Source organism: Puntigrus tetrazona, unplaced genomic scaffold, assembly GCF_018831695.1.
Source record: "Puntigrus tetrazona isolate hp1 unplaced genomic scaffold, ASM1883169v1 S000000766, whole genome shotgun sequence".
Taxonomy (NCBI): Eukaryota; Metazoa; Chordata; class Actinopteri; order Cypriniformes; family Cyprinidae; genus Puntigrus; species Puntigrus tetrazona.
Window position 1 is genome coordinate 36,331 of NW_025048375.1, and position 27,698 is coordinate 64,028.

At 39.8% G+C, this 27,698-nt stretch overlaps 1 protein-coding gene across 1 annotated transcript; it reads right to left on the reverse strand.

Annotated features, from left to right (window-relative positions):
• Positions 1–1,433: 1,433 nt before the first annotated feature.
• Positions 1,434–27,698, reverse strand: LOC122335346. The gene is made up of 10 exons (XM_043233175.1): positions 27,634–27,698; positions 27,216–27,449; positions 20,150–20,479; positions 19,730–19,963; positions 18,202–18,486; positions 5,397–5,630; positions 2,544–2,873; positions 2,122–2,358; positions 1,945–2,037; positions 1,434–1,858 (listed from the first exon to the last, which is right to left on the reverse strand). Exons 2-10 carry the CDS (start codon positions 27,397–27,399, stop codon positions 1,818–1,820), a joined length of 1,968 nt encoding a protein of 655 aa, XP_043089110.1. The 5' UTR covers positions 27,400–27,449; positions 27,634–27,698; the 3' UTR covers positions 1,434–1,817.

A 27,698-nucleotide genomic window follows, 5' to 3' on the forward strand; every position in this document is an offset into this window, starting at 1 on the left:
TGCACACTCTTGATGTAACGTTCTATTTTTATTTCAGAGGTTGATCTGACTGATCAGCACGATGAGAAGAGTTCGATGTGAAAGTGACTCACATGCAGCGGTTTTCAGCAGCATCAGTCCAAAGATCAGCATCGTTTCTCTGAAGTCCATCAGAAGAACTCGATCGCAGCAGAAGAGAGTGATGCTGCTTCAGATCGTCTGTGTTCTGGATCTCATCGAGACGAGCGTCTTCACGCCGAGACTCTGGACTGACTCACGAGGAAAGAGGAAGTTTCTTCTGACGGAGGAAGACACACGCCGTTAGTTTTCACTAAAATACAATCTAAAGCAAGAGAAAGAAGGGACGATCACCAGGGACACTTTCTGAAATAAGTCCAAAGAATCTTGTTTGGGGAGCAACAAGTGGTCGAGATTTGTTTGAGAAGTGAAGTAAAATAACTAGTTAAGCTAATCAAATAAAACGGTATGTTTACTGTATTTATGACAAAACAGAATCAGATCCACATGCATGTCTTTATCTCATTATTGAGTGTGTCCTCATGGTTTTTAGTTAAAAATGAACGAATTGCGAAACATTAACAGATTATTAAATAATTCATTAAATTAATACGTTAAAGCATCAAAGTCAGGCTCTTTCTTTAGTTCATTTATGTTCTTGATTTAGGATATTTACTTCATTTACCTCAGTGACAGTGACGGTCATCAAACTAATCCACATATTCTGAAAACTGACTTTTAAAATGAAATAAAAACAGGAATAGCGTAATTCTATACAGTAATGACAGACTTTTACAGCTGGTTTCACCGACAAGGTCTAAATCTAAGACTTAAGCCAAGTCTCAGACTAAAATGTACATTTGTTTCAGCTGAAAGAAACACAGACTGATCCTCTATTTAACAGTGCCTTTGTTTTTTTCTCAAGATGCACACCAGCGATGTTTTTAATGGGACAGGTTTATAATATAACTGTGGTCTAATCTTGGTCTAAACCATGTTTGTGAAACCAGGCCATACGCTATCAAAGACAAAACACACTTCCTTTGTTACGAGCGACATCTGCAGGAAGAAACAAGAGACGCCTCTGAAAACATCATATTCTGTATGTATTTATTGTTTTTCCGCTTACATTTATTGATGCGTGCTGTTGTGTAAAATGTTAACCGTTTTATTGTCATGAACTCAAAAAACTAACTCAGCAATGACCCCATGTACAATGTCTTAGTAACTTTCTATAAGGATGTAAATATCTTGGGGAGAAAAATCCACAAAGGTGGTTGAATATGTTAAAACTCGTCTGCAAATTCAAAGCAAATCGAGCCGCTGGCAGTAAAACAACACACAGCATAAAACGGAGAACTTCAGACCGATAAAACATCTAAACAGACCCTGAAAATTAAAGAAATAAAGCCAAACAACAGAATAATGTAAAAAGAGCAAGAGCACGCATATAAAAATAAACACAATGTGATCAATCTGATTCAGAAAAAGGACTATTTTATCAGTGATGATCAGAAGGAGTTTCATGTAATCTAATAAAAGTAATAAAAGTTCATTCAAAGTGTGAAGACAAATAAGTAAAACAAGCGATAAAACTATTACAAAAGACCTGAAAACGCCCTGAAAATAATCTTCATAATTAAACTGTAGAAAATCTGGTTTAATCCACGCAGAATCTCCTAGTTTTAACTCATCTTTGGGTTTTATATTAAAGATCTGAGGTTGACGGGTGAAAGCTGGACTGATGAGAGAATCTGAGAGATTATGAAATCATTTCTCATAGATGTGATGAATCTTCTGCTGTGTGTTCACGTCCTTCTCTAAATCTTCTCATCCTCTTCCTGATCTTCTTGTTTCTTTCCTAAAAGCATCACATCATCATCATTACCTTCATACTCTTAATATCCCCATATCAAACTCATAATGATGATGATAAATGTCTCTCACCTGACGTGTGTCTCATGTAGATGTGAAAAGCTCCTAAAAGACTCAACAGAACCATCAGCTGAAGACACCAGACCAGAACAAACACCACAGACACTGAACAACACAAACAATGCAATCAATCATCAATCAATCAATGTTAGGTTTCTGATATCTGTAGATTCACAGAAGTGGTCTCACAAGAAGAACAGGGTTTGAGTCTCATGGTGTTCTGTGCGTGACTGACGTGGTTCTTCACGCTGCAGCTGATGTTTCCCTCACTTTTCTCATCCAGATCTATGCTGCTGTTTCCATCCTTCTGTGGATCTCCATTCAGAGTCCAGCTGTAGAGGAGCTGATCCCCCTCAGAGGAGCAGGACACCCTCATCACCCCACTGGAGGAGCAGGTGATTGACACCTCCACTGAGCCAATAGGAGCTGGAGGGAGGGACACACCACAGTCACATGACAAACACAGGACGATCTTCTTCTTCCACACGACTCAGACTATTACTGGAGTATGTAGTGTGTTTACTGTGTGCTACAGGAATAAAAACCTTCACAGAGATTCAACTGAGAGAGAGATCTTTAGAGAACATGAGATGATGAGAGAGTTTCTGTACCTTCAACAATCACCTGAAGATCTCTAGATATTTCTGAGCCGTCTGAGTTATAGACAGTTAATATGTAATTCCCTGAATCTGTTCTGATCACAGGGTTTACTATCAGAGTCCCATTAATGACTATTACTTCAGGTCTGTTATTATAAAGATCACATTCAGTCATCTTCATCCTGCCCTTCTTTACTCTACAAACTGGATCATCTCGTGTGTTGTTTATTCTCTTTTGTATCTTCAGATCATGTTTACTAGCGTCCAACATCAGATTGAGTTTGTCTCCCAGAGCTGTGTAACAGGGATCAGACTGATCAAAACTGCAGAACCGATCCAGACCTTGAGAACAACACACACACACACACACACACACACAAAATGAAATGAACAAAAATCTATATGCATCATTAATTAAAACCAGACACAAATAACAGAAACACTTAGAATGAAGGTTTAACTAAACAAAACATAATATCATTTTATCTGATCTTGGTTCAATCCGAAGTATGGATACTAAACATGATTAATAGATAGTTTGTTGTGTAATACAAAATAACTGTTAATATAAAACATTTTAATTTAATATGTCTGTTGAACACTGAAACATCAGCTAGTCTATACGACCTAATTAAAATGTTGTGCTTTCGTTTTGTGTCCCCTCCAGGGATCACCACCTTACCGGGTTTGAATGCCTGAATGACTAGGAGCAATGCTGTTCAGGGCTATATGCCCCTGGTAAGGTCTCCCATGGCAAACAGGTCGTAGGTGACACCCTAGGGCGGAGGTCGATGATTGACTTTGTGGTTGTTTCATCTGATCCCCAGCCGCATGTCTTTGATATTTGAGTAAAGAGAGGGGCAGAGCTGTCAACTGATCACTACCTGGTGATGAGTTGGATTTGTTGGTGGAGGAGGAAGCCGGACAGACTCAGCAGGCCCAAGGTAAAAACTCAGGTCTGGGAGGAGTTCAGTGAGGCCATGGAAAAGGACTATCGGACGGCCTCGAAGAGGTTCTGACAAACCGTCCGACACCTCAGGAGGGTGAAGCAGTGCCCTGCCAACACTGTATACAGTGAGGGTGAGAATCTGCTGACTTCAACTGGGGACATTGTCGAGTGGAAGGAATACTTTGAGGATCTCCTTAATCCTGCCAACGCATCTTCCACTGAGGAAGCAGAGGCCGGGGACCCAGGGGAGGACTCGACCATCACCCTGGCTGAGGTCACTGAAGTAGTTAAGAAGCTCCTTGGTGGCAAAGCACTGGGGGTGGACGAGATCGGTTTTGAGGAAAATCATCACCTCTAAATCTGAGGCCATGGTTCTCAGTCAGACAAGGGGGCTTGCCCCCTTCAGGTTGGTGGGGAATTTCTGCATCAGGTGGAAGAGTTTCAGTATCTTGGGGTCTTGTTCACGAGTAAGGGAAGGATGAAACGAGAGATTGACAGACTGATCGGTGCCACTTCTGCAGTAATGCGGCCGCTGTACCATTCTGTCATGGTGAAGAATGAGCTGAGCTGCAAGGCGAATCTCTCAATTTACCTTTTTATCTACGTTCTTACTCTCACCTATGGCCATGTGCTTTTGGTCATGACCGAAAGGATGAGATCCCAGATGCAAGCGGCCGAAATGAGTTTCCTCCGTAGGTTGGCTGGGTGCTCCCTTAGAGGTAGGGTGAGGCGTTCAGTCACTCGGGAGGAACTCGGAGTAGACCCGCTGCTCCTCCACATCGAGAGAGGCCAGCTGAGGTGGCTCAGGCATCTGTTCCGGATGCCTCCGGGACACTTCCCAATGGAGGTGTTCCAGGCATGTCCCACCGGGAGGAGGCCCCGGGGAAGATCTAGGATACGCTAGAGGGACTATGTCTCTCGGCTGACCTGGGAGCGCCTCGGTATTCCCCCCGGAAGAGCTGGAGAAAGTGTCTGGGAAGAGGGAAGTCTGGGTGTCCCTGCTTAGACTGTTGCCCCCGCGACTTGGCCCTGAGTAAGCGGTAGTAAATAGATGGATGCATAACATAAAAATGTACTGTTTGCAAGTGCAGTAATAGAAATCAAATAAAAAATATTATTATAAATAACTGTATTAGTCTTTTAAACTGTCATGAAAATAACAATGCACATAAAATAAAAAGTTGTATGATAGCCCATATTTTCCTTATACAAAATATTATTTCTTTTGATGTTATTGAAAAAATAAATAAAAGTAAATAAAAATAATCAAAGTATATAAACAAACTATATATATGATGTAACAAGCGTCCCGAGAGCTAATCACTGTCGCCCTGGCAACTAACGCCGTGCATCTGGCGGCTCTCATCATCAGGAGATCGGTCAAACCTGCAACTCGTTCCTGCTGGGCTATAAAGCCCCACATGTAAGAACTGCAGGTTGAGCTATGACTCCATGCTGAACAAACTTAACTCTTTGTCTCTTTCACTCCAGATAGCAATGTGTGACCGGTCTCCTCACCAGAGCACCCACGGACCCACTGCAGCCAGGGGTTTGAAAAGACTGAGCACTATTGAGCACCGGAGGACCTTCTCAACACCACTTCACCTCTCCCCAGTTTTTGTACAAATAAATCCACCCTCCGGGGTCTTTTTTTTTTTTAGCTCTCCTTGTCGTGTGGTTCTTCACCCCATCACAATAAGCAAATAAAAAAAGACTATAAACCTAGCCTCGCTTTATTAATAATCTTTTCTTAAGAATCACAATCCATCAAAATATATTTCAGAGATACTGCTCTCTGAGGATTTTGTGGTAAAATGTGACTTTTTTTAACAGATTCTTGACAGGTTTTGTGAGATTCTGTATCACTGTTGTTGATGTTGTCTATCAAATACTTCACTGATGTCTTAAGATCTCACCAGGACAGGGTTTGAGTCTCATGGTGTTCTGTGCGTGACTGACGTGGTTCTTCATGCTGCAGCTGATGTCTCCATCACTTTTCTCATTCAGATCAATGCTGCTGTTTCCATCCTTCAGTGGATCTCCATTCAGAGTCCAGCTGTAGAGGAGCTGATCCCCCTCAGAGGAGCAGGACACCCTCATCACCCCACTGGAGGAGCAGGTGATTGACACTTCCACTGAGCCAATAGGAGCTGGAGGGAGGGACACACCACAGTCACATGACAAACACAGAACGATATTCTTCTTCCACACAACTCAGACTATTACTGGAGTATGTAGTGTGTTTACTGTGTGCTACAGGAATAAAAACCTTCACAGAGATTCAACTAAGAGATAGATCTTTGGAGAACATGAGATGATGAGAGAGTTTCTGTACCTTCAACAATCACCTGAAGATCTCTAGATGTTGCTGAGCCGTCTGAGTTATAGACAGTTAATATGTAATTCCCTGAATCTGCTCTGATCACAGGGTTTATTATCAGAGTCCCTTTAATGAATGTTACTTCAGGTCTGTTTCTATAAAGATCACATTCACTCTTCTTTATCGTTCCATTCCTTACTCTACAAACTGGATCATCTTGTGGGTTGTTTATTCTCTTTTGTATCTTCAGACCATATTCACTAGCATCCAGCATCAGATTGAGTTTGTGTCCCAGAGCTGTGTAACAGGGATCAGACTGATCAAAACTACAGAACCGATCCAGACCTGGAGAACAAAACACACACACACACACACAAACACACAGTATATAAAGTCATAGAAAACAGAGTGGATTTAAAGGTGTAAAAGATTTTAGACAGAGCTGTGAAAAATAAAAAGCAGTAGTAATTGTTAATTACATATAAACAGTTTTAATAAAACGTTCAGCTCTTTAAAAGTTAAAGCAATATCTTATAGTTGTTCAGTAAAAGTATAGCTATAATCTGCACAATGAGATTTTATACAGGTTGTGAAGAATTTTAATAACTTAGAATTTCAATTATTAATTTCAATTTTGATTTAATGAGTCTTTATCACAGTTGCTGAACTCTATCACTGACTGAAACTTTTCTGGCTTACAAATGAATAGGAATACACTACTAAACACTAAACAAAACATTTGAACATCTAAAACAGAAAAAAAAACCTATTAGATCACTGCATACTGTTTTGTAATGTAATATATTACAATATCCCCCCAGAATGGGCTGCCACCTTGCCGTGGTTGGGGGGCTTGTGGGTCTCCATGACCCTGAGAGCTATGCTGGCTGGAGCTATATGCTCCTGGTAGGGCCTCCCATGCCAGACAGGTCGAAGGTTAGAGGCCAGATGAAGAGCAGACCCCTGGTCCTCCAGGTTGGGGGTTGGGCACAGGGTTAACCACCCGGGCCTAGAAAACAAAGCTGGTTACGGAAACAGCGACGAAGTCAACATTCACAGACGTGGGCAACGTGCCCCCAGAGTCTCCACATGGGACTTGTATGAATGCCAATGGTGAAAGCCTGAACTTGGAAACCATGGACAGGAAAATAGAAGCCTTGAGCACCAAAACCAAGACCAGAATAGGGTTTTGGAACGTATGGACGATGTACCTAGCAGGAAAACTGGCGCAAGTGACATCAGAGATGCGTCGATACAGTCTACACATGTTAGGCGTTAGTGAGACGAGATGGACAGGATCCGGAAAAATAACAACATCAACAGGAGAGACCATACTGTATTCAGGCAGAGAGGATGATCAACATGAAGAGGGAGTTGCCATCATTTTGAAGAGAGGAACAGAGAAAAACATGATTGAATGGAAACCTGTCAATAGCAGACTGATGAAAGTGAGGATGAAAGGGAGACAAGTAAACATGACAGTCATTCAGTGCTACAGTCCAACAAATGACAGCGAGGATGAGAGGAAAGACCTTTTCTATGAACAGCTGGATGCTGAAGTCAAGTCAACACCAAGGCATGACCTTTTGATCGTCATGGGAGACCTCAATGCAAAGGTTGGCAATGACAATACCAACAACGAGCGAGCAATGGGCAAGCATGGCTGTGGGATAATGAATGAGAACGGAGAAAGGCTCATTGACTTCTGCAATACCAACAACCTAGTTGTGGGAGGCACCTTGTTCCCACACCGTGACATCCATAAGCTGACTTGGTACTCACCAAACGACAGGGACAGGAACCAAATTGACCACCTGCTGATCAACGGAATGTGGAGAAGATCACTTTTGAATGTCCAGGTCAAGCGGGGAGCCGATGTTGCAAGTGATCACCAACTTGTTACAGCTATGTTGCAACTGAAACTGAGGAAAGCAGAGAACAAGACCCATACTACAAGAAGACTTGACATCCAGAAACTTAAAGATCCCCGCATAAGACACAACTTTGTTTTACAGGTCAAGAACAGATTTCAAGCACTGCAGGATCTGGAAACAGAAGTCAGAGTTGACAAGATCGACTTAACATATGAAAACATCAAGAATGTTTATCAGAAGAGTGCAGAAGAGAGTCTTGGATACAGAACCAAGAAACAGACAAAGGATTGGATTAGACTGAGCACATGGAAAGCCACAGAGAATAAAAGGAAACTCAAGAACCAGCTGATGAACACGAAGTCAGAAAGACTATCAGAAAGATACAAGCAGCAATACAGAGAGTCCAACAAGGAGGTGAAGAGGAAGGTACGTGCTGACCGTAGAGCCTTTGTTGAGGAACTTGCGGAAGAGGCGGAAAGTGCTGCAGCCAGGGGAGAACAAGGCCAGCTGTACAGAATCAGCAGACAGGTGTGTGGTAAGCACCACTCTACCGCCAGGCCACCTATCAAAGACAAGCAAGGCAAGTTGCTCACAACAGAGAAAGAACAGGATGCACGCTGGGCTGAACATTTCCAGGAGATTTTAAACAGAGAACCCCCAAAGGAAGCAGCAGATATCTCAGAAAGAGAGACAGACCTTGAGGTTTACACTGAGCCACCAACCAAAGAGGAAATCATCTCTGTCATACAGTCTCTAAAAAACAACAAAGCTCCAGGACATGACAACTTGAATGCTGAGCTATTCAAGATTGACCCAGAAACTGCTGCAGACGTGTTACAACCACTGTTCAAGACAATTTGGACTTCAGCAACTATACCTGAGGAATGGACCAAAGGTGTGATCATCAAAATTCCAAAGAAGGGCACACTCAGCGACTGCAACAACTGGCGAGGTATCACCCTTTTATCCATCCCTAGCAAGATCCTGGCCAAGGTAATCATCAAAAGGTTATCGAAAGCTGTGGACGCAGAACTGAGAAAGGAACAAGCTGGATTTAGAGCAGGGAGGAGATGCACAGAACAGATTTTCGCTCTGCGTAACATCATAGAACAGAGTGCAGAATGGCAAAGTCAGCTTTTTGTAAACTTCATTGACTTTGAAAAAGCATTTGACAGTGTGCACAGGGACAGCTTGTGGCGAATCTTGAGGGCATATGGAATACTGTCTGACATGGTAAAGCTGATCAGGAGTTTCTACAACAACTACAGCTGTTGTGTGGGAGGAAGCGACATCTGGTTTGAGGTAAAAACTGGGGTCCGTCAAGGCTGCGTGATGTCCGCTCTTCTCTTTAACTTGGTGATAGACTGGGTGATGCGGCGCACGACAGAAGCAGGAACAACAGGTATTAGATGGACTCTCTTCATCACTGCCTTCATCAGCATGAACAACATCTGAAATCATCTCAGTACAGTACAAAGACCAAATTGAAACTCTATAATAGCTGTGTTGTGTCAGTACTCCTGTATGGAGCAGAGTGCTGGAGGATGACACAGCAGGACCTGATAAAACTCTCCACCTTTCATACTAGAAATTTGAGAACAATACTGAGAATTTTTTGGCCTAAGAAGATCTCCAACGAAGAACTGCTGTCCTGCTGCAATCAAGATGACATTCCAACACTCATCTTGAGAAAACGCTGGACATGGATTGGACATGTACTGAGGAGGGAGGATGGTAACATCATCAAGACAGCTCTACACTGGACACCCGATGGAAAGAGAAAAAGGGGACGGCCAAAGATCACCTGGCGCCGGACAGTAGAGGCTGAACTGAAGAATTGTGGGCACTCGTGGGGCACCATCACCAACCTGGCTCGTGACAGGCAGAAGCACCTACAGGCGTGACGGGCAGTAACTAACTAACTATATTACAATATATTGATTGTGAGTCTGATGTGAAAGTGACTCACATGCAGCAGTTTTCAGCAGAATCAGTCCAAAGATGAACATCATTTCTCTGAAGTCCAGCAGAAGAGCTCGATCGCAGCAGAAGAGAGAAAATTTTCTCGCTCTGACAGAAGAGACAACTGACACTCATCTGTTCTCACAATACTGTTGTTAAACTACTGCACAGTTTCTATGAGAGAAGAGGAAGTTCAGATCATACACAGGATGGGGTTTAAGATCTTGCACAAGAACACAAACAATGTTTTCATATCTTTGTAAGTGGTCAGAAAAAAAACAGTGGTCACTAAAGAGACATTAGTAACGATTTGCACATCTTCTGTCCACTTTTACCAAAGTCTGAATCCACGAGGAATAATGTTCCCTGTTACTGCACTGGTAAACTAACCATGAGAATTTAATGAATTTGATTAAAGCGTTTGAATATTCCTCATGTTAGATTATGAAAGAGTTTACATCAGATAGTCCAGGTCCTTGATTCTGATTGGTTGAGTCAAGTTCAAAGCTGTTGTAAATTACTCTACAAACTAACAACTTTGCTGACGTCTGTGTGTTGCTCGGCAACCACTTCGTTAAACCCACAGCCGTTTCTGAGGAACTACTTTGTTTAGCGGAAGAATAACGTGGTTAATTATGTCATAACACTTTATTTGCTCTGTTTTATTTTGTGAAATCTTACTATGTGAATGGAATAACCATTTTATAAAAGCAATAGCCAAAGCCCCATGAAGCCATTCACACTGTGCCTAACAACGCCCCTTAGCTGCTAAAAATTGATTGTAACATTAAACCACAGCTTCCTTTTTTTCCTGATTATTTGACTTACTTTTACGTAAAGAAATGAGTTAGGGATGCAATTGCATCGTGGGTGAAAAGGGTTTTAGTTTTAGTTTAACAGTTAGGCAGTAATATTCATTTTTAATTGATGGAGAGAAAAAATGTGCCAAAAAAACTGAAAAATGACTTTTGGAGGACAATTACTTGCAGCTACGATGGCAGCGGAGGATCATTCATTAGCTCAGTTTCTATTCCCACTCACGAGTTTGCAGGGCTTTATTTTGAATTTATTACAAATGATGATTATAACAAATTGATAACAATAATGCATTCAAGATTTTAAGGTATTTTTAGATTTTTTTTAGGTTTGTCTCAATTTGTAGGTTTTTGTTTGTCCACCCACCTCCTGAGGCAATATGGCGGCGAATTCTGCCTCAGTCCGGGGGTATATTAAGTTGTTGTCGATGTAAAAAAACTTAGACAAACGTATCTAGAAACTCCTGGAGGACTTCATGCATGCTTGGAATACAGAGGGGCATTGACCAGACCATAGGGCATGGCCAGATATTCGTACTGGCCAGTATGGGTCATTAAAGCCGCCTTCCACTAGTCATTTTTGGGGCAGAACACACCAATGGAGTGGGAATAGCACAGAGGGATATTAACAGGTTGCTTCTCATGGGGGCTTTCTATGGATGTGGAATTGACAGACAGACTGGTGGCACAGGTTGGGGTCGATTCAGAAGACGCGTTCTGGGTAGCAGGACTTCTCCCGAGCTCAAGAGAAGTCTCAACCAGAGAGGTCCAGCTCGATATCGAACCAGTCTCCTGCCCAGAAGTTTCCCAGTTATCGAGTAGATTTTAGATTTTAGTAGAGTTTAGAGATCGGTAGCTTAAATTGGTCCCTGGGACATAAAGTTTTGCAGAGTTTTGGTTCACGTAAAGCGCTCCTAGTTATTTTATGGCACAGCGTTTGTTGATATTGAGAATGCATACAAACAAAAATAAAGTTCTGAATGATGTAGCCTATTTTCATTTTTACTAAAAACAGCATATGCAAGTGATGAAACTGGCTCTGTGTCCTGAAAAGCGCCCTTTAGCTTTTGTTGGATATGCGTCTAACAGCACACATTTATGTAGCGTCTAACATTGCGGTATTCATTGAACTGTTTTATATCTAGATTTTATTTTAGGCAAGTAGTGATGGTTTAACTCGCTGCCACCCCTGCAAACAATAAAATCAGAAATTGACTGTCTGAGTTTTACAGAAAGTACACGTTTCAAATAATTGAATCACCTTCACATTCGCAACTTCACGGTTCCTTAATTATAATAGCGCCAACAATACAACGACACGTTCACTTTAATTCACATTTATTTGCACAGTGCTTTTCACATTGCATGTTGTTTCAAAGCAGCTTTAAACACAATGCATTTCTCTGCATGTTGCAAATGATCAGAAAGTAAAGTAAAGATAGTACAAAATAGTAACTAAAAATATCTAATATGCAAACCTCAGTGAGCAATGGTAACATGATTATGCTGTATGATGCAAAGCTGATATCATTTGGTTCGCAGGAGGAGATTCAGAGAGGCGTTGAGTCATCTGATGTCTTCGTAAGAGGAAGCTGTCTTAGTCTCTAGTTAACCTTGGGACGAGTCCATATAAAAATGGTGGTGAAAAGCATGAATGGCAAGTGAATGGTAGCCACATTGAAGATAAAGCGTGTTGCGTTATGATCTTGTGTAAAGGGCATAGGTTTGATTTTGGCATTGGTGGAGACTCGGGGACATAATGGCAACAGAATGTTTGATCAAAAAATAAAATAATAAATCCAAATCCCATTTTAGTGTCTTCTCTTTCTTTTTTGGTTATTTGACTAGGTTACATGAAAGAGGTATAACAACACAACTAACCTGGACACCATTGTGTTCATAAACGGTTATGAAAAAGAAATCTAAATATAGTACCTACATCAATCAGCTTTTCATTTCAATGACATTTTCATTCATTTCATGTTTCATGTATTAGGCTATAGCTTTGGTGAAAAACCAAGCCCAAGGTTTGATGGTAACACAAAAATAGTTAGAACTGTAAATAAATAAATAAAATATAAAGTCTACTACAGTTACACAGCTAATCACTTTGGGAACTCGTCTTCAGTCTTAAAAAAGGATCTAGGTTATATTTGTTTTGTGTTGACTATAGTTGGTGACAAAGTGGAGGAAAAGGAAGCACGAGGAAACAGAAAACAGAGACGTTTAATGCTGTGTGTCACAGAAAGATAAGATTTTATCTAAAAATTAATAAATTAAAAAAACGACTTGCAGTGCAAGCCATTAATTGTTCAAAGCAGTGATGATTCCCTTTGGTGGATCTATTGCAAAGTCAATAAAGTTCTGGACCAGAAACTGTATTTTTCTGTCGCCACGCGAAAAAGAAAATGTGAAATACGCCGTGAGCTTCATCTGAACCGTGAACGTCACTTCTCCGTAATAAAGCTCCGGCTCTTTCTTCTCATTCTTCTTCTCGTTCTTCCGAGGACACGTCAAGGCATCTTCCACATCAGCAGAAAGAGAAAAAAGCAGAACACAGCGATGAGATTATAAACATGCTAGAAGCATACAGGTGTATCTCAATATATTACAATGTGGTGGAAAAGTTTATTTATTTTATTAATTCAACTCGAATAGTAAAACTCGATTATTAAATAAATTCAATGCACTTAGACTGAAGTAAATTAAGTCTTGGATTCTTAATTGAGCTGCACCTGTACATTAAGTATACTATTAACATGTAAAGAAGGTCAGCAGCCACCTGAAACCAGGGTTTGTGATCACATTTTTACCTCAAACTATAGGGATTAATTAATTTATCATGATAAGTATTTCTTATATAAAGAATAAAACTTATGGTGAATTATTATTTCTATGTTTGTTAGCCCAACTTAAATTTTTATATTTTTTTGCTGCATTTAAAGTGTACAATTGCAGAAAAAATAGTGTTGTGTTGAACATTAATGACGGAAGAACAGATTTTGTGTGAAAATAAATAATTCAAGTTGCTTATTGATTTAAAATTATTGCATGAGGTGGCAATGGGGGACTTTTACCTCACATATTGATACAAATACTTCAGCTAAAATAATGTTGTTGTTTTAATGTTTTTAATATTTATTCAACAAAGTTTGTACTATTTTCTGCTTGTTTAAAAAAAAATTGTTCAATACATATACTGTCATTAAAATGTTTAACATAAAAATATATTTTCTTCTTCTTCTTCCGCTTATCCGGGGGATAAGCCCAGCCACCCTACAGAGGAAACTTATTTCGGCCACTTGTACCCGGGGATGTCATCCTTTCGATCATGACCCAAAGCTCATAACCATAGGTAAGAGTAGGAACGAAGACTGACTGGTAAATCGAGAGCTTCGCCTTGCGGTTCAGCTCCTTCTTCACCATGACAGACCAGTACAGCGACCGCATTACTGCAGAAGTTGCACCAATCCATCTGTCGACCTCTCGTTACATCCTCCCCTCACTCGTGAACAAGACCCCAAGATACTTAAACTCCTCCACCTGAGGCATGAGAACCATGGCCTCAGACTTAGAGGTGCTGATTCTCATTCCAGCCGCTTCACACTCAGCTGCAAACAGTGCACACTGTAGGTCCTGGCCAGATGCAGCCAACAGGACAACATCATTCACAAAAAGCAGAGACTATCCTGTGGTCACCAAATGGACCCCCTCCAGCCCCTGGCTGCTTCTAGAAAATCCTGTCCATAAAAATAATGAACAGGACCGGTGACAAAGGGCAGCCCTGTCGGAGTCCAACATGCACTGGGAACAAGTCTGACTTAATGCCGGCAAGGCGAACCAAGCTCCTGCTCTGATCATACAGGGACCGGACAACCCTTAACAATGGGCCCCTTACCCCGTATTCCCAGAGCACCCCCCACAGGACACCGCAAGGAACCTGGTCGAATGCCTTCTCCAAATCCACAAAACACATGTGGGCTGGTTGGGCAAACTCCCAGGAACCCTCGAGTATCCTGAAGAGGGTATAGAGCTGGTCCAGTGTTCCAGGTCCAGGACGAAACCCGCATTGTTCCACTTGAAGCTGAGGTTCCACTATCAGACGTATTCTTCTCTCCAGTACCCTGGCATAGACTTTCCCAGGAAGCCTGAGGAGTGTGATCCCCCTATAATTGGAGCACAACCTCCAATCCCCCTTCTTAAAAAGAGGAACCACCACCCCGGTCTGCCGGTCCAGAGGCACTGTCCCCCGCATCCATGCGATGCTGCAGAGGCGTGTCAGCCAAGACAGCCCTACAACATCCAGAGACCTGAGGTACTCCGGACGGCTGCGTCGTCCAAAGAGGTAGAGAACATAGTTCACTCGGACTCAATGTCTCCAGCCTTCCTCAGGATCCGGTCAAAGTTCTGCTGGAGGCGGGAGTTGAACATCTCCCTAACAGGGGTCTCTGCCAAATGTTCCCAACAGACCCTCACGGTACGTTTGGGCCTGCCAAGTCTGTCTGGCCTCCTCCCAACGGATCCAACTCACCACCAGGTGGTGATCAGTTGATACCTCCGCCCCTCTCTTCACTCGAGTGTCCAAGACATGTGGCGGAGATCAGATGATACAACCACAAAGTCGATTATCGACCTCTGCCCTAGGGTGTCCTGATGCCACGCACTAGTGGACACCCTTATGCTTGAATATGGTGTTCGTTATGGACAGACCGTGACTAGCACAGAATTCCAACAACAGAACACCACTCAAGTTTAGATCGGGTGGCCGTTCCTCCCAATCACGCCCCTTCAGGTGTCGCTAGCATCACCAACGTGAGCGTTGAAGTAGAGACCTGCAATCCCGCAGGAGTACCGCTGGTCTCGTGGGACCCAACGCAACCCAGTGCGGCGTGGGGCGAAATTTGATATGTGAACGCGGTGCGGGCGGTAAGGTCCTCGTGTGTGCGGGTTGCGGGAGAATAAAATTATTTGCGGGACTCCCGCAAAATGGAAATATCTTAAAATATCTGAAAAATCTGTCCCGCACAGGTCTCTCTACGTTGAAGTCCCTCAGCAGGAAGATCGAGTCCCCGGTTAGAGCACTTTCCAGCACCCCTCCCAAGGACTCCAAGAAGGCCGGGTACTCTACACTGCCATTCGGCCCAGACGCACAAATGACAGTGAGAGTCCTCCTCCCAACCCGACAAGTCGAGGGGAGGCGACCCTCTCGTCCACCGGGTTAAACTCCAACACATGGCGGCTAAGCTGGGGGTCTATGAGCAAGCAGAGTAGAGAAGAGTCCAGCCCTTTTGGAGGAGATGGGTTCCAGATCCCAAGCTACGCATGGAGGTGAGTCCGACTTTCTCTGCCGGTACCTCTCTACCTCCCAACAACTCAGGCTCCTTCCCCTCAGAGAGGTGACATTCCACCAGATTCTGTGTCCAGGGATTGGGTTGCCGAGGTCCCCGGCTTCAACTGCCACCCAAACCACAAGGTTTTTTTTGTGGGTGGTGGGCCCACGGGAGGTTGGCCCCACACTGAGCCCGGCCGGGTCTCGTGGGGCAACACCCGGCCACCACCAGCGCCAAGATCGCATGCCGGCCCCGCCCCAGGCCTGGCACCATGGCGGGACTCTATTTTATTATTGTCCATGAGGGTGGGGGTGGACCGCTCTTTGTCTTGCTTGTCACCTAGGACCTGTTTGCCTTGGGAGACCCTACGAGGAGCATATAGCCCTGGTCAACCTAGCTCCTAGGGTCATTTAGGCACTCAAACTCCTCCAACACATTAAGGTCGCGATCCTAGGAGGGCATATATACTAATAAGATGTTTAAAACTACTGTCATCATAAAACCTGACAGAAATGTGTCATATTACATCAAATAAAAATGTACTATTTACAATTGCAGTAATAAGAATTAAATAACAAAATAATAAACTGTTGTGAGAATAACAATGCAAATAAAATGAAAGATTGTAAAGTAATCCATATTTTCTTTATACAAAACATTATTTCTTTTGATTTAACTGCAAAAAATAATTGGTTGTTTTAGTTGGTTGGTAATTTAGTGCCATGTAAAAGTAAATAAAAAATAGTAAAAGTATATAATAAACTAATATATATATACATATATATATATATATATATATATATATATATATATATATATATATATATATATATATATATATATATATATATATATATATATATATACTTCTAAATATATAAAATATATAAACCAGGCCATACGCTATCAAAGACAAAACACACTTCCTTTGTTACGAGCGACATCTGCAGGAAGAAACAAGAGACACCACTGAAAACATCATATTCTGTATGTATTTATTGTTTTTCCGCTTACATTTATTGATGCGTGCTGTTGTGTAAAATGTTAACCGTTTTATTGTCATGAACTCAAAAACTAACTCAGCAATGACCCCATGTACAATGTCTTAGTAACTTTCTATAAGGATGTAAATATCTTGGGGAGAAAATCCACGAAGGTGGTTGAATATGTTAAAACTCGTCTGCAAATTCAAAGCAAATCGAGCCTCTGGCAGCAAACAACACACGGCATAAAACGGAGAACTTCAGACCGATAAAACATCTAAACAGACCCTGAAAATTAAAGAAATAAAGCCAAACAACAGAATAATGTAAAAAGAGCAAGAGCACGCATATAAAAATAAACACAATGTGATCAATCTGATTCAGAAAAGGACTATTTGATCAGTGATGATCAGAAGGAGTTTCATGTAATCTAATAAAAGTACTGCTAGTTCATTCAAAGTGTGAAGACAAATAAGTAATACAAGCCATAAAACTATTACAAAAGACCTGAAAACTTCCTGAAAATAATCTTCATAATTAAACTGTAGAAAATCTGGTTTAATCACACAGAATCTCCTAGTTTTAACTCATCTTTGGGTTTTATATTAAAGATCTGAGGTTGACGGGTGAAAGCTGGACTGATGAGAGAATCTGAGAGATTATGAAATCATTTCTCATAGATGTGATGAATCTTCTGCTGTGTGTTCACGTCCTTCTCTAAATCTTCTCGTCCTCTTCCTGATCTTCTTGTTTCTTTCCTAAAAGCATCACATCATCATCATTATCTTCATACTCTTAATATCCCCATATCAAACTCATAATGATGATGATAAATGTCTCTCACCTGACGTGTGTCTCATGTAGATGTGAAAAGCTCCTAAAAGACCCAACAGAACCATCATCTGAAGACACCAGACCAGAACAAACACCAGAGACACTGAACACAAACAATGCAATCAATCATCAATCAATCAATGTTAGGTTTCTGATATCTGTAGATTCACAGAAGTGGTCTCACAAGAAGAACAGGGTTTGAGTGTCGTGGTGTTCTGTGCGTGACTGACGTGGTTCTTCACGCTGCAGCTGATGTTTCCCTCACTTTTCTCATCCAGATCTATGCTGCTGTTTCCATCCTTCTGTGGATCTCCATTCAGAGTCCAGCTGTAGAGGAGCTGATCCCCTCAGAGGAGCAGGACACCTCATCACCCCACTGGAGGAGCAGGTGATTGACACTTCCACTGAGCCAATAGGAGCTGGAGGAGGGACACACCACAGTCACATGACAAACACAGGACGATCTTCTTCTTCCACACGACTCAGACTATTACTGGAGTATGTAGTGTGTTTACTGTGTGCTACAGGAATAAAAACCTTCACAGAGATTCAACTGAGAGGGAGATCTTTAGAGAACATGAGATGATGAGAGAGTTTCTGTACCTTCAACAATCACCTGAAGATCTCTAGATGTTTCTGAGCCGTCTGAGTTCAGGAGAGTTAATCTATAATTCCCTGAATCTGTTCTGTTCACAGGGTTTATTATCAGAGTCCCTTTAATGACTGTTACTTCAGATCTGTTATTATAAAGATCACATTCACTCCTCTTCATTTTATCATTCTTTACTCTACAAACTGGATCATCTTGTGGGTTGTTTGTTCTCTTTTGTATCCTCAGATCATATTCACTAGCATCCAGCATCAGTAGATTGAGTTTGTGTCCCAGAGCTGTGTAACAGGGATCAGACTGATCAAAACTACAGAACTGATCCAGACCTGGAGAGACCAAAACACACACACATACACACACACACACACACACACACACACACACACACACACACACACACACACACACACACACACACACACACACACACACACACACACACACACACACACACACACACACACACACACACACACACACACACACACACACACAGACACACACACACACAATGAAATGTACCAAAATCTATATGCATCATTAATTAAAACCAGACACAAATAACACAAAAACTCAGATTGAAAGTCAAACTAAAGGTCAAACTAGAGGTCACAGCTGCAGTAGATGATCCTGAAATAAAACATCAGCACAGAATCACTTGTTTTTTCTCAAGTAGTAAGTAAACTGCAGCATGTTTTACTGAATGTTTTTAGATGCATTGAACTCATTATATATTCTGATAATTTACACCTCACATATTATTTATGACATGTGAGGAAAATATATAAAAAAACAAAAATATATATATTTTAAATTCAGTATTAACTGTATATATTTAATAAAACTTCTAATAATAATGTGTCTAAAATTACTGTCATCATATTGTCATCATAAAACCTGAGAGAAATGTGTCACATTACATCAAATAAAAATGTACTGTTTTCAATTGCAGTAATAAGCATCAAATAACAAAATATCATTATAAATAACTGTATTAGTCTTTTAAACTGTCATGAAAATAACAATGCAAATAAAAAGAAAGATTGTAAGATAATCCATATTTTCTTTATACAAAACATTGTTTCTTTTTATTTCACTGAAAAATGTTTGTTGGTTGTTTATAATTTAGTGCCAAGTAAAAGTAAGTAAAAAAAGTGCAAGTACATAAATAAACTATACATATATATATATATATATATATATATATATATATATATATATATATATATATATATATATATATATATATACATATATACATACACATATACACATATATACACACATATATACACATATACACATATATACATATACACACATATATATATATATATAAACCTAGCCTCACTTTGTCACGTTTCCATGGTTTCTTGGGAGAGAAAAAGGAGTACTCGAGACGTAAATAAACTTAAATAGATTTAATCCAAAAGGGGCAAAATCAATGTACAAAGGCAGGCAGAACAAAAACCACGAATAGAATTGTCTATCAAATACTTCACTGATGTCTTAAGATCTCACCAGGACAGGGTTTGAGTCTCATGGTGTTCTGTGCGTGACTGACGTGGTTCTTCACGCTGCAGCTGATGTCTCCATCACTTCTCTCATCCAGATCTATGCTGCTGTTTCCATCCTTCTGTGGATCTCCATTCAGAGTCCAGCTGTAGAGGAGCTGATCCCCCTCAGAGGAGCAGGACACCCTCATCACCCCACTGGAGGAGCAGGTGATTGACACTTCCACTGAGCCAATAGGAGCTGGAGGAGAGGGACACACTACAGTCACATGACAATCACAGGACGATCTTCTTCTTCCACACGACTCAGACTATTACTGGAGTATGTAGTGTGTTTACTGTGTGCTACAGGAATAAAAACCTTCACAGAGATTCAACTGAGAGAGAGATCTTTGGAGAACATGAGATGATGAGAGAGTTTCTGTACCTTCAACAATCACCTGAAGATCTCTAGATGTTTCTGAGCCGTCTGAGTTATAGACAGTTAATATGTAATTCCCTGAATCTGTTCTGATCACAGGGTTTATTATCAGAGTCCCTTTAATGACTGTTACTTCAGGTCTGTTTCTATAAAGATCACATTGACTCCTCTTCATTTTATCATTCTTTACTCTACAAACTGGATCATCTTGTGGGTTGTTTGTTCTCTTTTGTATCTTCAGATCATATTCACTAGAGTCCAGCATCAGATTGAGTTTGTGTCCCAGAGCTGTGTAACAGGGATCAGACTGATCAAAACTGCAGAACCAATCCAGACCTAGAGAACAAAACACACACACACACACACACACACACACACACACACACACACACACACACACACAGACACACACACACACACACACAGACACACACACACACACACACACACACACACACACACACACACACACACACACACACACACACACACACACACACACACACACACACACACACACACACACACACAGACACAGACACACACACACACACACACACACACACACACACACACACACACACACACACACACACACACACACACACACACACACACACACACACACACAATGAAATGTACCAAAATCTATATGCATCATTAATTAAAACCAGACACAAATAACAGAAAAACTTATATTGAAAGTTTAACTAAACAAAACATATGAGAGGTTATATCTGATCTGAAGTATGGATACTGATCATAATTAATAGATAGTTTGTTGTATACAACTGTTAATATAAAACATTTTAATTTGAAATGTCTGTTGAAAGCTGAAACATCATCTATATGATCTCAATCATTAAAATAATTAAAATATCATGCTTTCACTGTCTACATAGTTTTTTCTAAACAGCACGTTAAAATATTATACTATATAGATATTCTGATGTCATATATTTATAATAATTATTAAAACATTTACTTTCTGATCAGTCTCTTTATACTGTGACGTGTTTCTCTTTATTAATAATGTCTTGATCTTATATTTAATGGAAACAGATCATTTGATGAACTCTGCTTTATATAAAAAGTAGAATAAAAATAAAAAGACTCACACTTTCACACAATGAACACGAAGAGAAAAAATACTTTTTATTTTGCTGAACATCAGAAAACATGACTTTGACTAGTTCTTAGTGTCCGATTCAATCTGTGTTAAAAGCACTATAGAAATAAAAGTGACGGTTGACTAGATCACTGCACACTCTTGATGTAACGTTCTATTTTTATTTCAGAGGTTGATCTGACTGATCAGCACGATGAGAAGAGTTCGATGTGAAAGTGACTCACATGCAGCGGTTTTCAGCAGCATCAGTCCAAAGATCAGCATCGTTTCTCTGAAGTCCATCAGAAGAACTCGATCGCAGCAGAAGAGAGTGATGCTGCTTCCAGATCGTCTGTGTTCTGGATCTCATCGAGACGAGCGTCTTCACGCCGAGACTCTGGACTGACTCACGAGGAAAGAGGAAGTTTCTTCTGACGGAGGAAGACACACGCTGTTAGTTTTCACTAAAATACAATCTAAAGCAAGAGAAAGAAGGGACGATCACCAGGAACACTTTCTAAAATAAGTTCAAAGAATCTTGTTTGGGGAGCAACAAGTGGTCGAGATTTGTTTGAGAAGTGAAGTAAAATAACTAGTTAAGCTAATCAAATAAAACGGTATGTTTACTGTATTTATGACAAAACAGAATCAGATCTACATGCATGTCTGTATCTCATTACTGAGTGTGTCCTCATGTTTTTTAGACTATTAAATAATTCATTAAATTAATATGTTAAAGCATCATAGTCAGGCTCTTTCTTTAGTTCATTTATGTTCTTGATTTAGGATATTTACTTCATTTACCTCAAGAACAGTGACTTTCATCAAACTAATCCACATATTCTGAAAACTGACTTTTAAAATGAAATAAAAACAGGAATAGCGTAATTCTATACAGTAATGACAGACTTTACAGCTGGTTTCACAGACAAGGTCTAAATCTAAGACTTAAGCCTAGTCTCAGACTAAAATGTACATTTGTTTCAGCTGAAAGAAACACAGACTGATCCTCTATTTATCAGCGCCTTTGTTTTTTCTCAAGATGCACACCAGCAATGTTTTTAATGGGACAGGTTTATAATATAACTGTGGTCTAATCCTGGTCTAAACCGTGTTTGTGAAACCAGGCCATACGCTATCAAAACACACTTCCTTTATTACGAGCGACATCTGCAGGAAGAAACAAGAGACGCCTCTGAAAACATCATATTCTGTATGTATTTATTGTTTTTCCGCTTACATTTATTGATGCGTGCTGTTGTGTAAAATGTTAACCGTTTTATTGTCATGAACTCAAAAAACTAACTCAGCAATGACCCCATGTACAATGTCTTAGTAACTTTCTATAAGGATGTAAATATCTTGGGGAGAAAAATCCACAAAGGTGGTTGAATATGTTAAAACTCGTCTGCAAATTCAAAGCAAATCGAGCCGCTGGCAGTAAAACAACACACAGCATAAAACGGAGAACTTCAGACCGATAAAACATCTAAACAGACCCTGAAAATTAAAGAAATAAAGCCAAACAACAGAATAATGTAAAAGAGCAAGAGCACGCATATAAAAATAAACACAATGTGATCAATCTGATTCAGAAAAAGGACTATTTTATCAGTGATGATCAGAAGGAGTTTCATGTAATCTAATAAAAGTAATAAAAGTTCATTCAAAGTGTGAAGACAAATAAGTAAAACAAGCGATAAAACTATTACAAAAGACCTGAAAACGCCCTGAAAATAATCTTCATAATTAAACTGTAGAAAATCTGGTTTAATCCACGCAGAATCTCCTAGTTTTAACTCATCTTTGGGTTTTATATTAAAGATCTGAGGTTGACGGGTGAAAGCTGGACTGATGAGAGAATCTGAGAGATTATGAAATCATTTCTCATAGATGTGATGAATCTTCTGCTGTGTGTTCACGCCCTTCTCTAAATCTTCTCATCCTCTTCTGATCTTCTTGTTTCTTTCCTAAAAGCATCACATCATCATCATTATCTTCATACTCTTAATATCCCCATATCAAACTCATAATGATGATGATAAATGTCTCTCACCTGACGTGTGTCTCATGTAGATGTGAAAAGCTCCTAAAAGACCCAACAGAACCATCATCTGAAGACACCAGACCAGAACAAACACCAGAGACACTGAACACAAACAATGCAATCAATCATCAATCAATCAATGTTAGGTTTCTGATATCTGTAGATTCACAGAAGTGGTCTCACAAGAAGAACAGGGTTTGAGTCTCGTGGTGTTCTGTGCGTGACTGACGTGGTTCTTCACGCTGCAGCTGATGTCTCCATCACTTCTCTCATCCAGATCTATGCTGCTGTTTCCATCCTTCAGTGGATCTCCATTCAGAGTCCAGCTGTAGAGGAGCTGATCCCCCTCAGAGGAGCAGGACACCCTCATCACCCCACTGGAGGAGCAGGTGATTGACACTTCCACTGAGCCAATAGGAGCTGGAGGGAGGGACACACCACAGTCACATGACAAACACAGGACCATCTTCTTCTTCCACACGACTCAGACTATTACTGGAGTATGTAGTGTGTTTACTGTGTGCTACAGGAATAAAAACCTTCACAGAGATTCAACTGAGAGAGAGATCTTTGGAGAACATGAGATGATGAGAGAGTTTCTGTACCTTCAACAATCACCTGAAGATCTCTAGATGTTTCTGAGCCGTCTGAGTTCTGGAGAATTAATCTATAATTCTCTGAATCTGTTCTGATCACAGGGTTTATTATCAGAGTCCCTTTAATGACTGTTACTTCAGGTCTGTTATTATAAAGATCACATTGACTCCTCCTCATTTCATCATTCTTTACTCTACAAACTGGATCATCTTGTGTGTTGTTTGTTCTCTTTTGTATCCTGAGATCATATTCACTAGAGTCCAGCATCATCAGATTGAGTTTGTGTCCCAGAGCTGTGTAACAGGGATCAGACTGATCAAAACTGCAGAACCGATCCAGACCTAGAGAACAAAACACACACACACACACACACACACACACACACACACACACACACACACACACACACACACACACACACACACACACACACACACACAGACACACACACACACACACAATGAAATGGACCAAAATCTATATGCATCATTAATTAAAACCAGACACAAATAACACAAAAAATCAGATTGAAAGTCAAACTAAAGGTCAAGCTAGAGGTCACAGCTGCAGAAGATGATCCTGAAATAAAACATCAGCACAGAATCACTTGTTTTTTTCTCAAGTAGTAAGTAAACTGCAGCATGTTTTACTGAATGTTTTTAGATGCATTGAACTCATTATATATTCTGATAATTTACACCTCACATATTATTTATGACATGTGAGGAAAATATATAAAAACAAAAATATATATATTTTAAATTCAGTATTAACTGTATATATTTAATAAAACTTCTAATAATAATGTGCCTAAAATTATTGTCATCATATTGTCATCATAAAACCTGAGAGAAATGTGTCACATTACATCAAATAAAAATGTACTGTTTTCAATTGCAGTAATAAGCATCAAATAACAAAATATCATTATAAATAACTGTATTAGTCTTTTAAACTGTCATGAAAATAACAATGCAAATAAAAAGAAAGATTGTAAGATAATCCATATTTTCTTTATACCAAACTTTATTTCTTTTTATTTTACTAAAAAATGTACAAGTATATAAATAAACTATATATATATATATATATATATATATATATATATATATATATATATATATATATATATATATATATATATAGAAACCTAGCCTCACTTTATTAATCATCTTTTTAAGAATCAACTAAAAAGATTTCTAGTTAAAATCATCACAATCCATCAAAATATATTTCAGAGATACTGCTCTCTGACACAAGAGGATTTTGTGGTGAAATGTGACTTTTTTTTAACAGATTCTTGACAGGTTTTGTGAGATTCTGCATCACTGTTGTTGATGTTGTCTATCAAATACTTCACTGATGTCTTAAGATCTCACCAGGACAGGGTTTGAGTGTCGTGGTGTTCTGTGCGTGACTGACGTGGTTCTTCACGCTGCAGCTGATGTCTCCATCACTTCTCTCATCCAGATCTATGCTGCTGTTTCCATCCTTCTGTGGATCTCCATTCAGAGTCCAGCTGTAGAGGAGCTGATCCCCCTCAGAGGAGCAGGACACCCTCATCACCCCACTGGAGGAGCAGGTGATTGACACTTCCACTGAGCCAATAGGAGCTGGAGGGAGGGACACACTACAGTCACATGACAAACACAGGACGATCTTCTTCTTCTACACGACTCAGACTATTACTGGAGTATGTAGTGTGTTTACTGTGTGCTACAGGAATAAAAACCTTCACAGAGATTCAACTGAGAGAGAGATCTTTGGAGAACATGAGATGATGAGAGAGTTTCTGTACCTTCAACAATCACCTGAAGATCTCTAGATGTTTCTGAGCCGTCTGAGTTCTGGAGAATTAATCTATAATTCCCTGAATCTGTTCTGTTCACAGGGTTTATTATCAGAGTCCCTTTAATGACTGTTACTTCAGGTCTGTTTCTATAAAGATCACATTGACTCCTCTTCATTTCATCATTCTTTACTCTACAAACTGGATCATCTTGTGGGTTGTTTGTTCTCTTTTGTATCTTCAGATCATATTCACTAGAGTCCAGCATCATCAGATTGAGTTTGTGTCCCAGAGCTGTGTAACAGGGATCAGACTGATCAAAACTGCAGAACCGATCCAGACCTAGAGAACAAAACACACACACACACACACACACACACACACACACACACACACACACACACACACACACACACACACACACACACACACACACACACACACACACAGACACACACACACACACACACACACACACACACACACACACACACACACACACACACACACACACAGACACACACACACACACACACAATGAAATGGACCAAAATCTATATGCATCATTAATTAAAACCAGACACAAATAACACAAAAACTCAGATTGAAAGTCAAACTAAAGGTCAAACTAGAGGTCACAGCTGCAGAAGATGATCCTGAAATAAAACATCAGCACAGAATCACTTGTTTTTTCTCAAGTAGTAAGTAAACTGCAGCATGTTTTACTGAATGTTTTTAGATGCATTGAACTCATTATATATTCTGATAATTTGCCCCTCAAATATTATTTATGACATGTGAGGAAAATATATAAAAAAACAAAAATATATATATTTTAAATTCAGTATTAACTGTATATATTTAATAAAACTTCTAATAATAATGTGTCCAAAATTACTGTCATCATATTGTCATCATAAAACCTGAGAGAAATGTGTCATATTACATCAAATAAAAATGTACTGTTTTCAATTGCAGTAATAAGCATCAAATAACAAAATATCATTATAAATAACTGTATTAGTCTTTAAAACTGTCATGAAAATAACAATGCAAATAAAAAGAAAGATTGTAAGATAATCCATATTTTCTTTATACAAACATTGTTTCTTTTATTTCACTGAAAAATGTTTGTTGGTTGTTTATAATTTAGTGCCAAGTAAAAGTAAGTAAAAAAAGTGCAAGTACATAAATAAACTATACATATATATATATATATATATATATATATATATATATATATATATATATATATATATATATATATATATATATATACATATATACATACACATATACACATATATATATATATATATATATATATATATATATATATATATATATATAAACCTAGCCTCACTTTGTCACGTTTCCCATGGTTTCTTGGGAGAGAAAAAAGTACTACTGAGACGTAAATAAACTTAAATAGATTTAATCCAAAGGGCAAAATCAATGTACAAAGGCAGGCAGAACAAAACCACGAATAGAATTGTCTATCAAATACTTCACTGATGTCTTAAGATCTCACCAGGACAGGGTTTGAGTCTCGTGGTGTTCTGTGCGTGACTGACGTGGTTCTTCACGCTGCAGCTGATGTTTCCCTCACTTTTCTCATCCAGATCTATGCTGCTGTTTCCATCCTTCTGTGGATCTCCATTCAGAGTCCAGCTGTAGAGGAGCTGATCCCCCTCAGAGGAGCAGGACACCCTCATCACCCCACTGGAGGAGCAGGTGATTGACACTTCCACTGAGCCAATAGGAGCTGGAGGGAGGGACACACTACAGTCACATGACAAACACAGGACCATCTTCTTCTTCTTCACAACTCAGACTATTACTGGAGTATGTAGTGTGTTTACTGTGTGCTACAGGAATAAAAACTTCACAGAGATTCAACTGAGAGAGAGATCTTTGGAGAACATGAGATGATGAGAGAGTTTCTGTACCTTCAACAATCACCTGAAGATCTCTAGATGTTTCTGAGCCGTCTGAGTTCTGGAGAATTAATCTA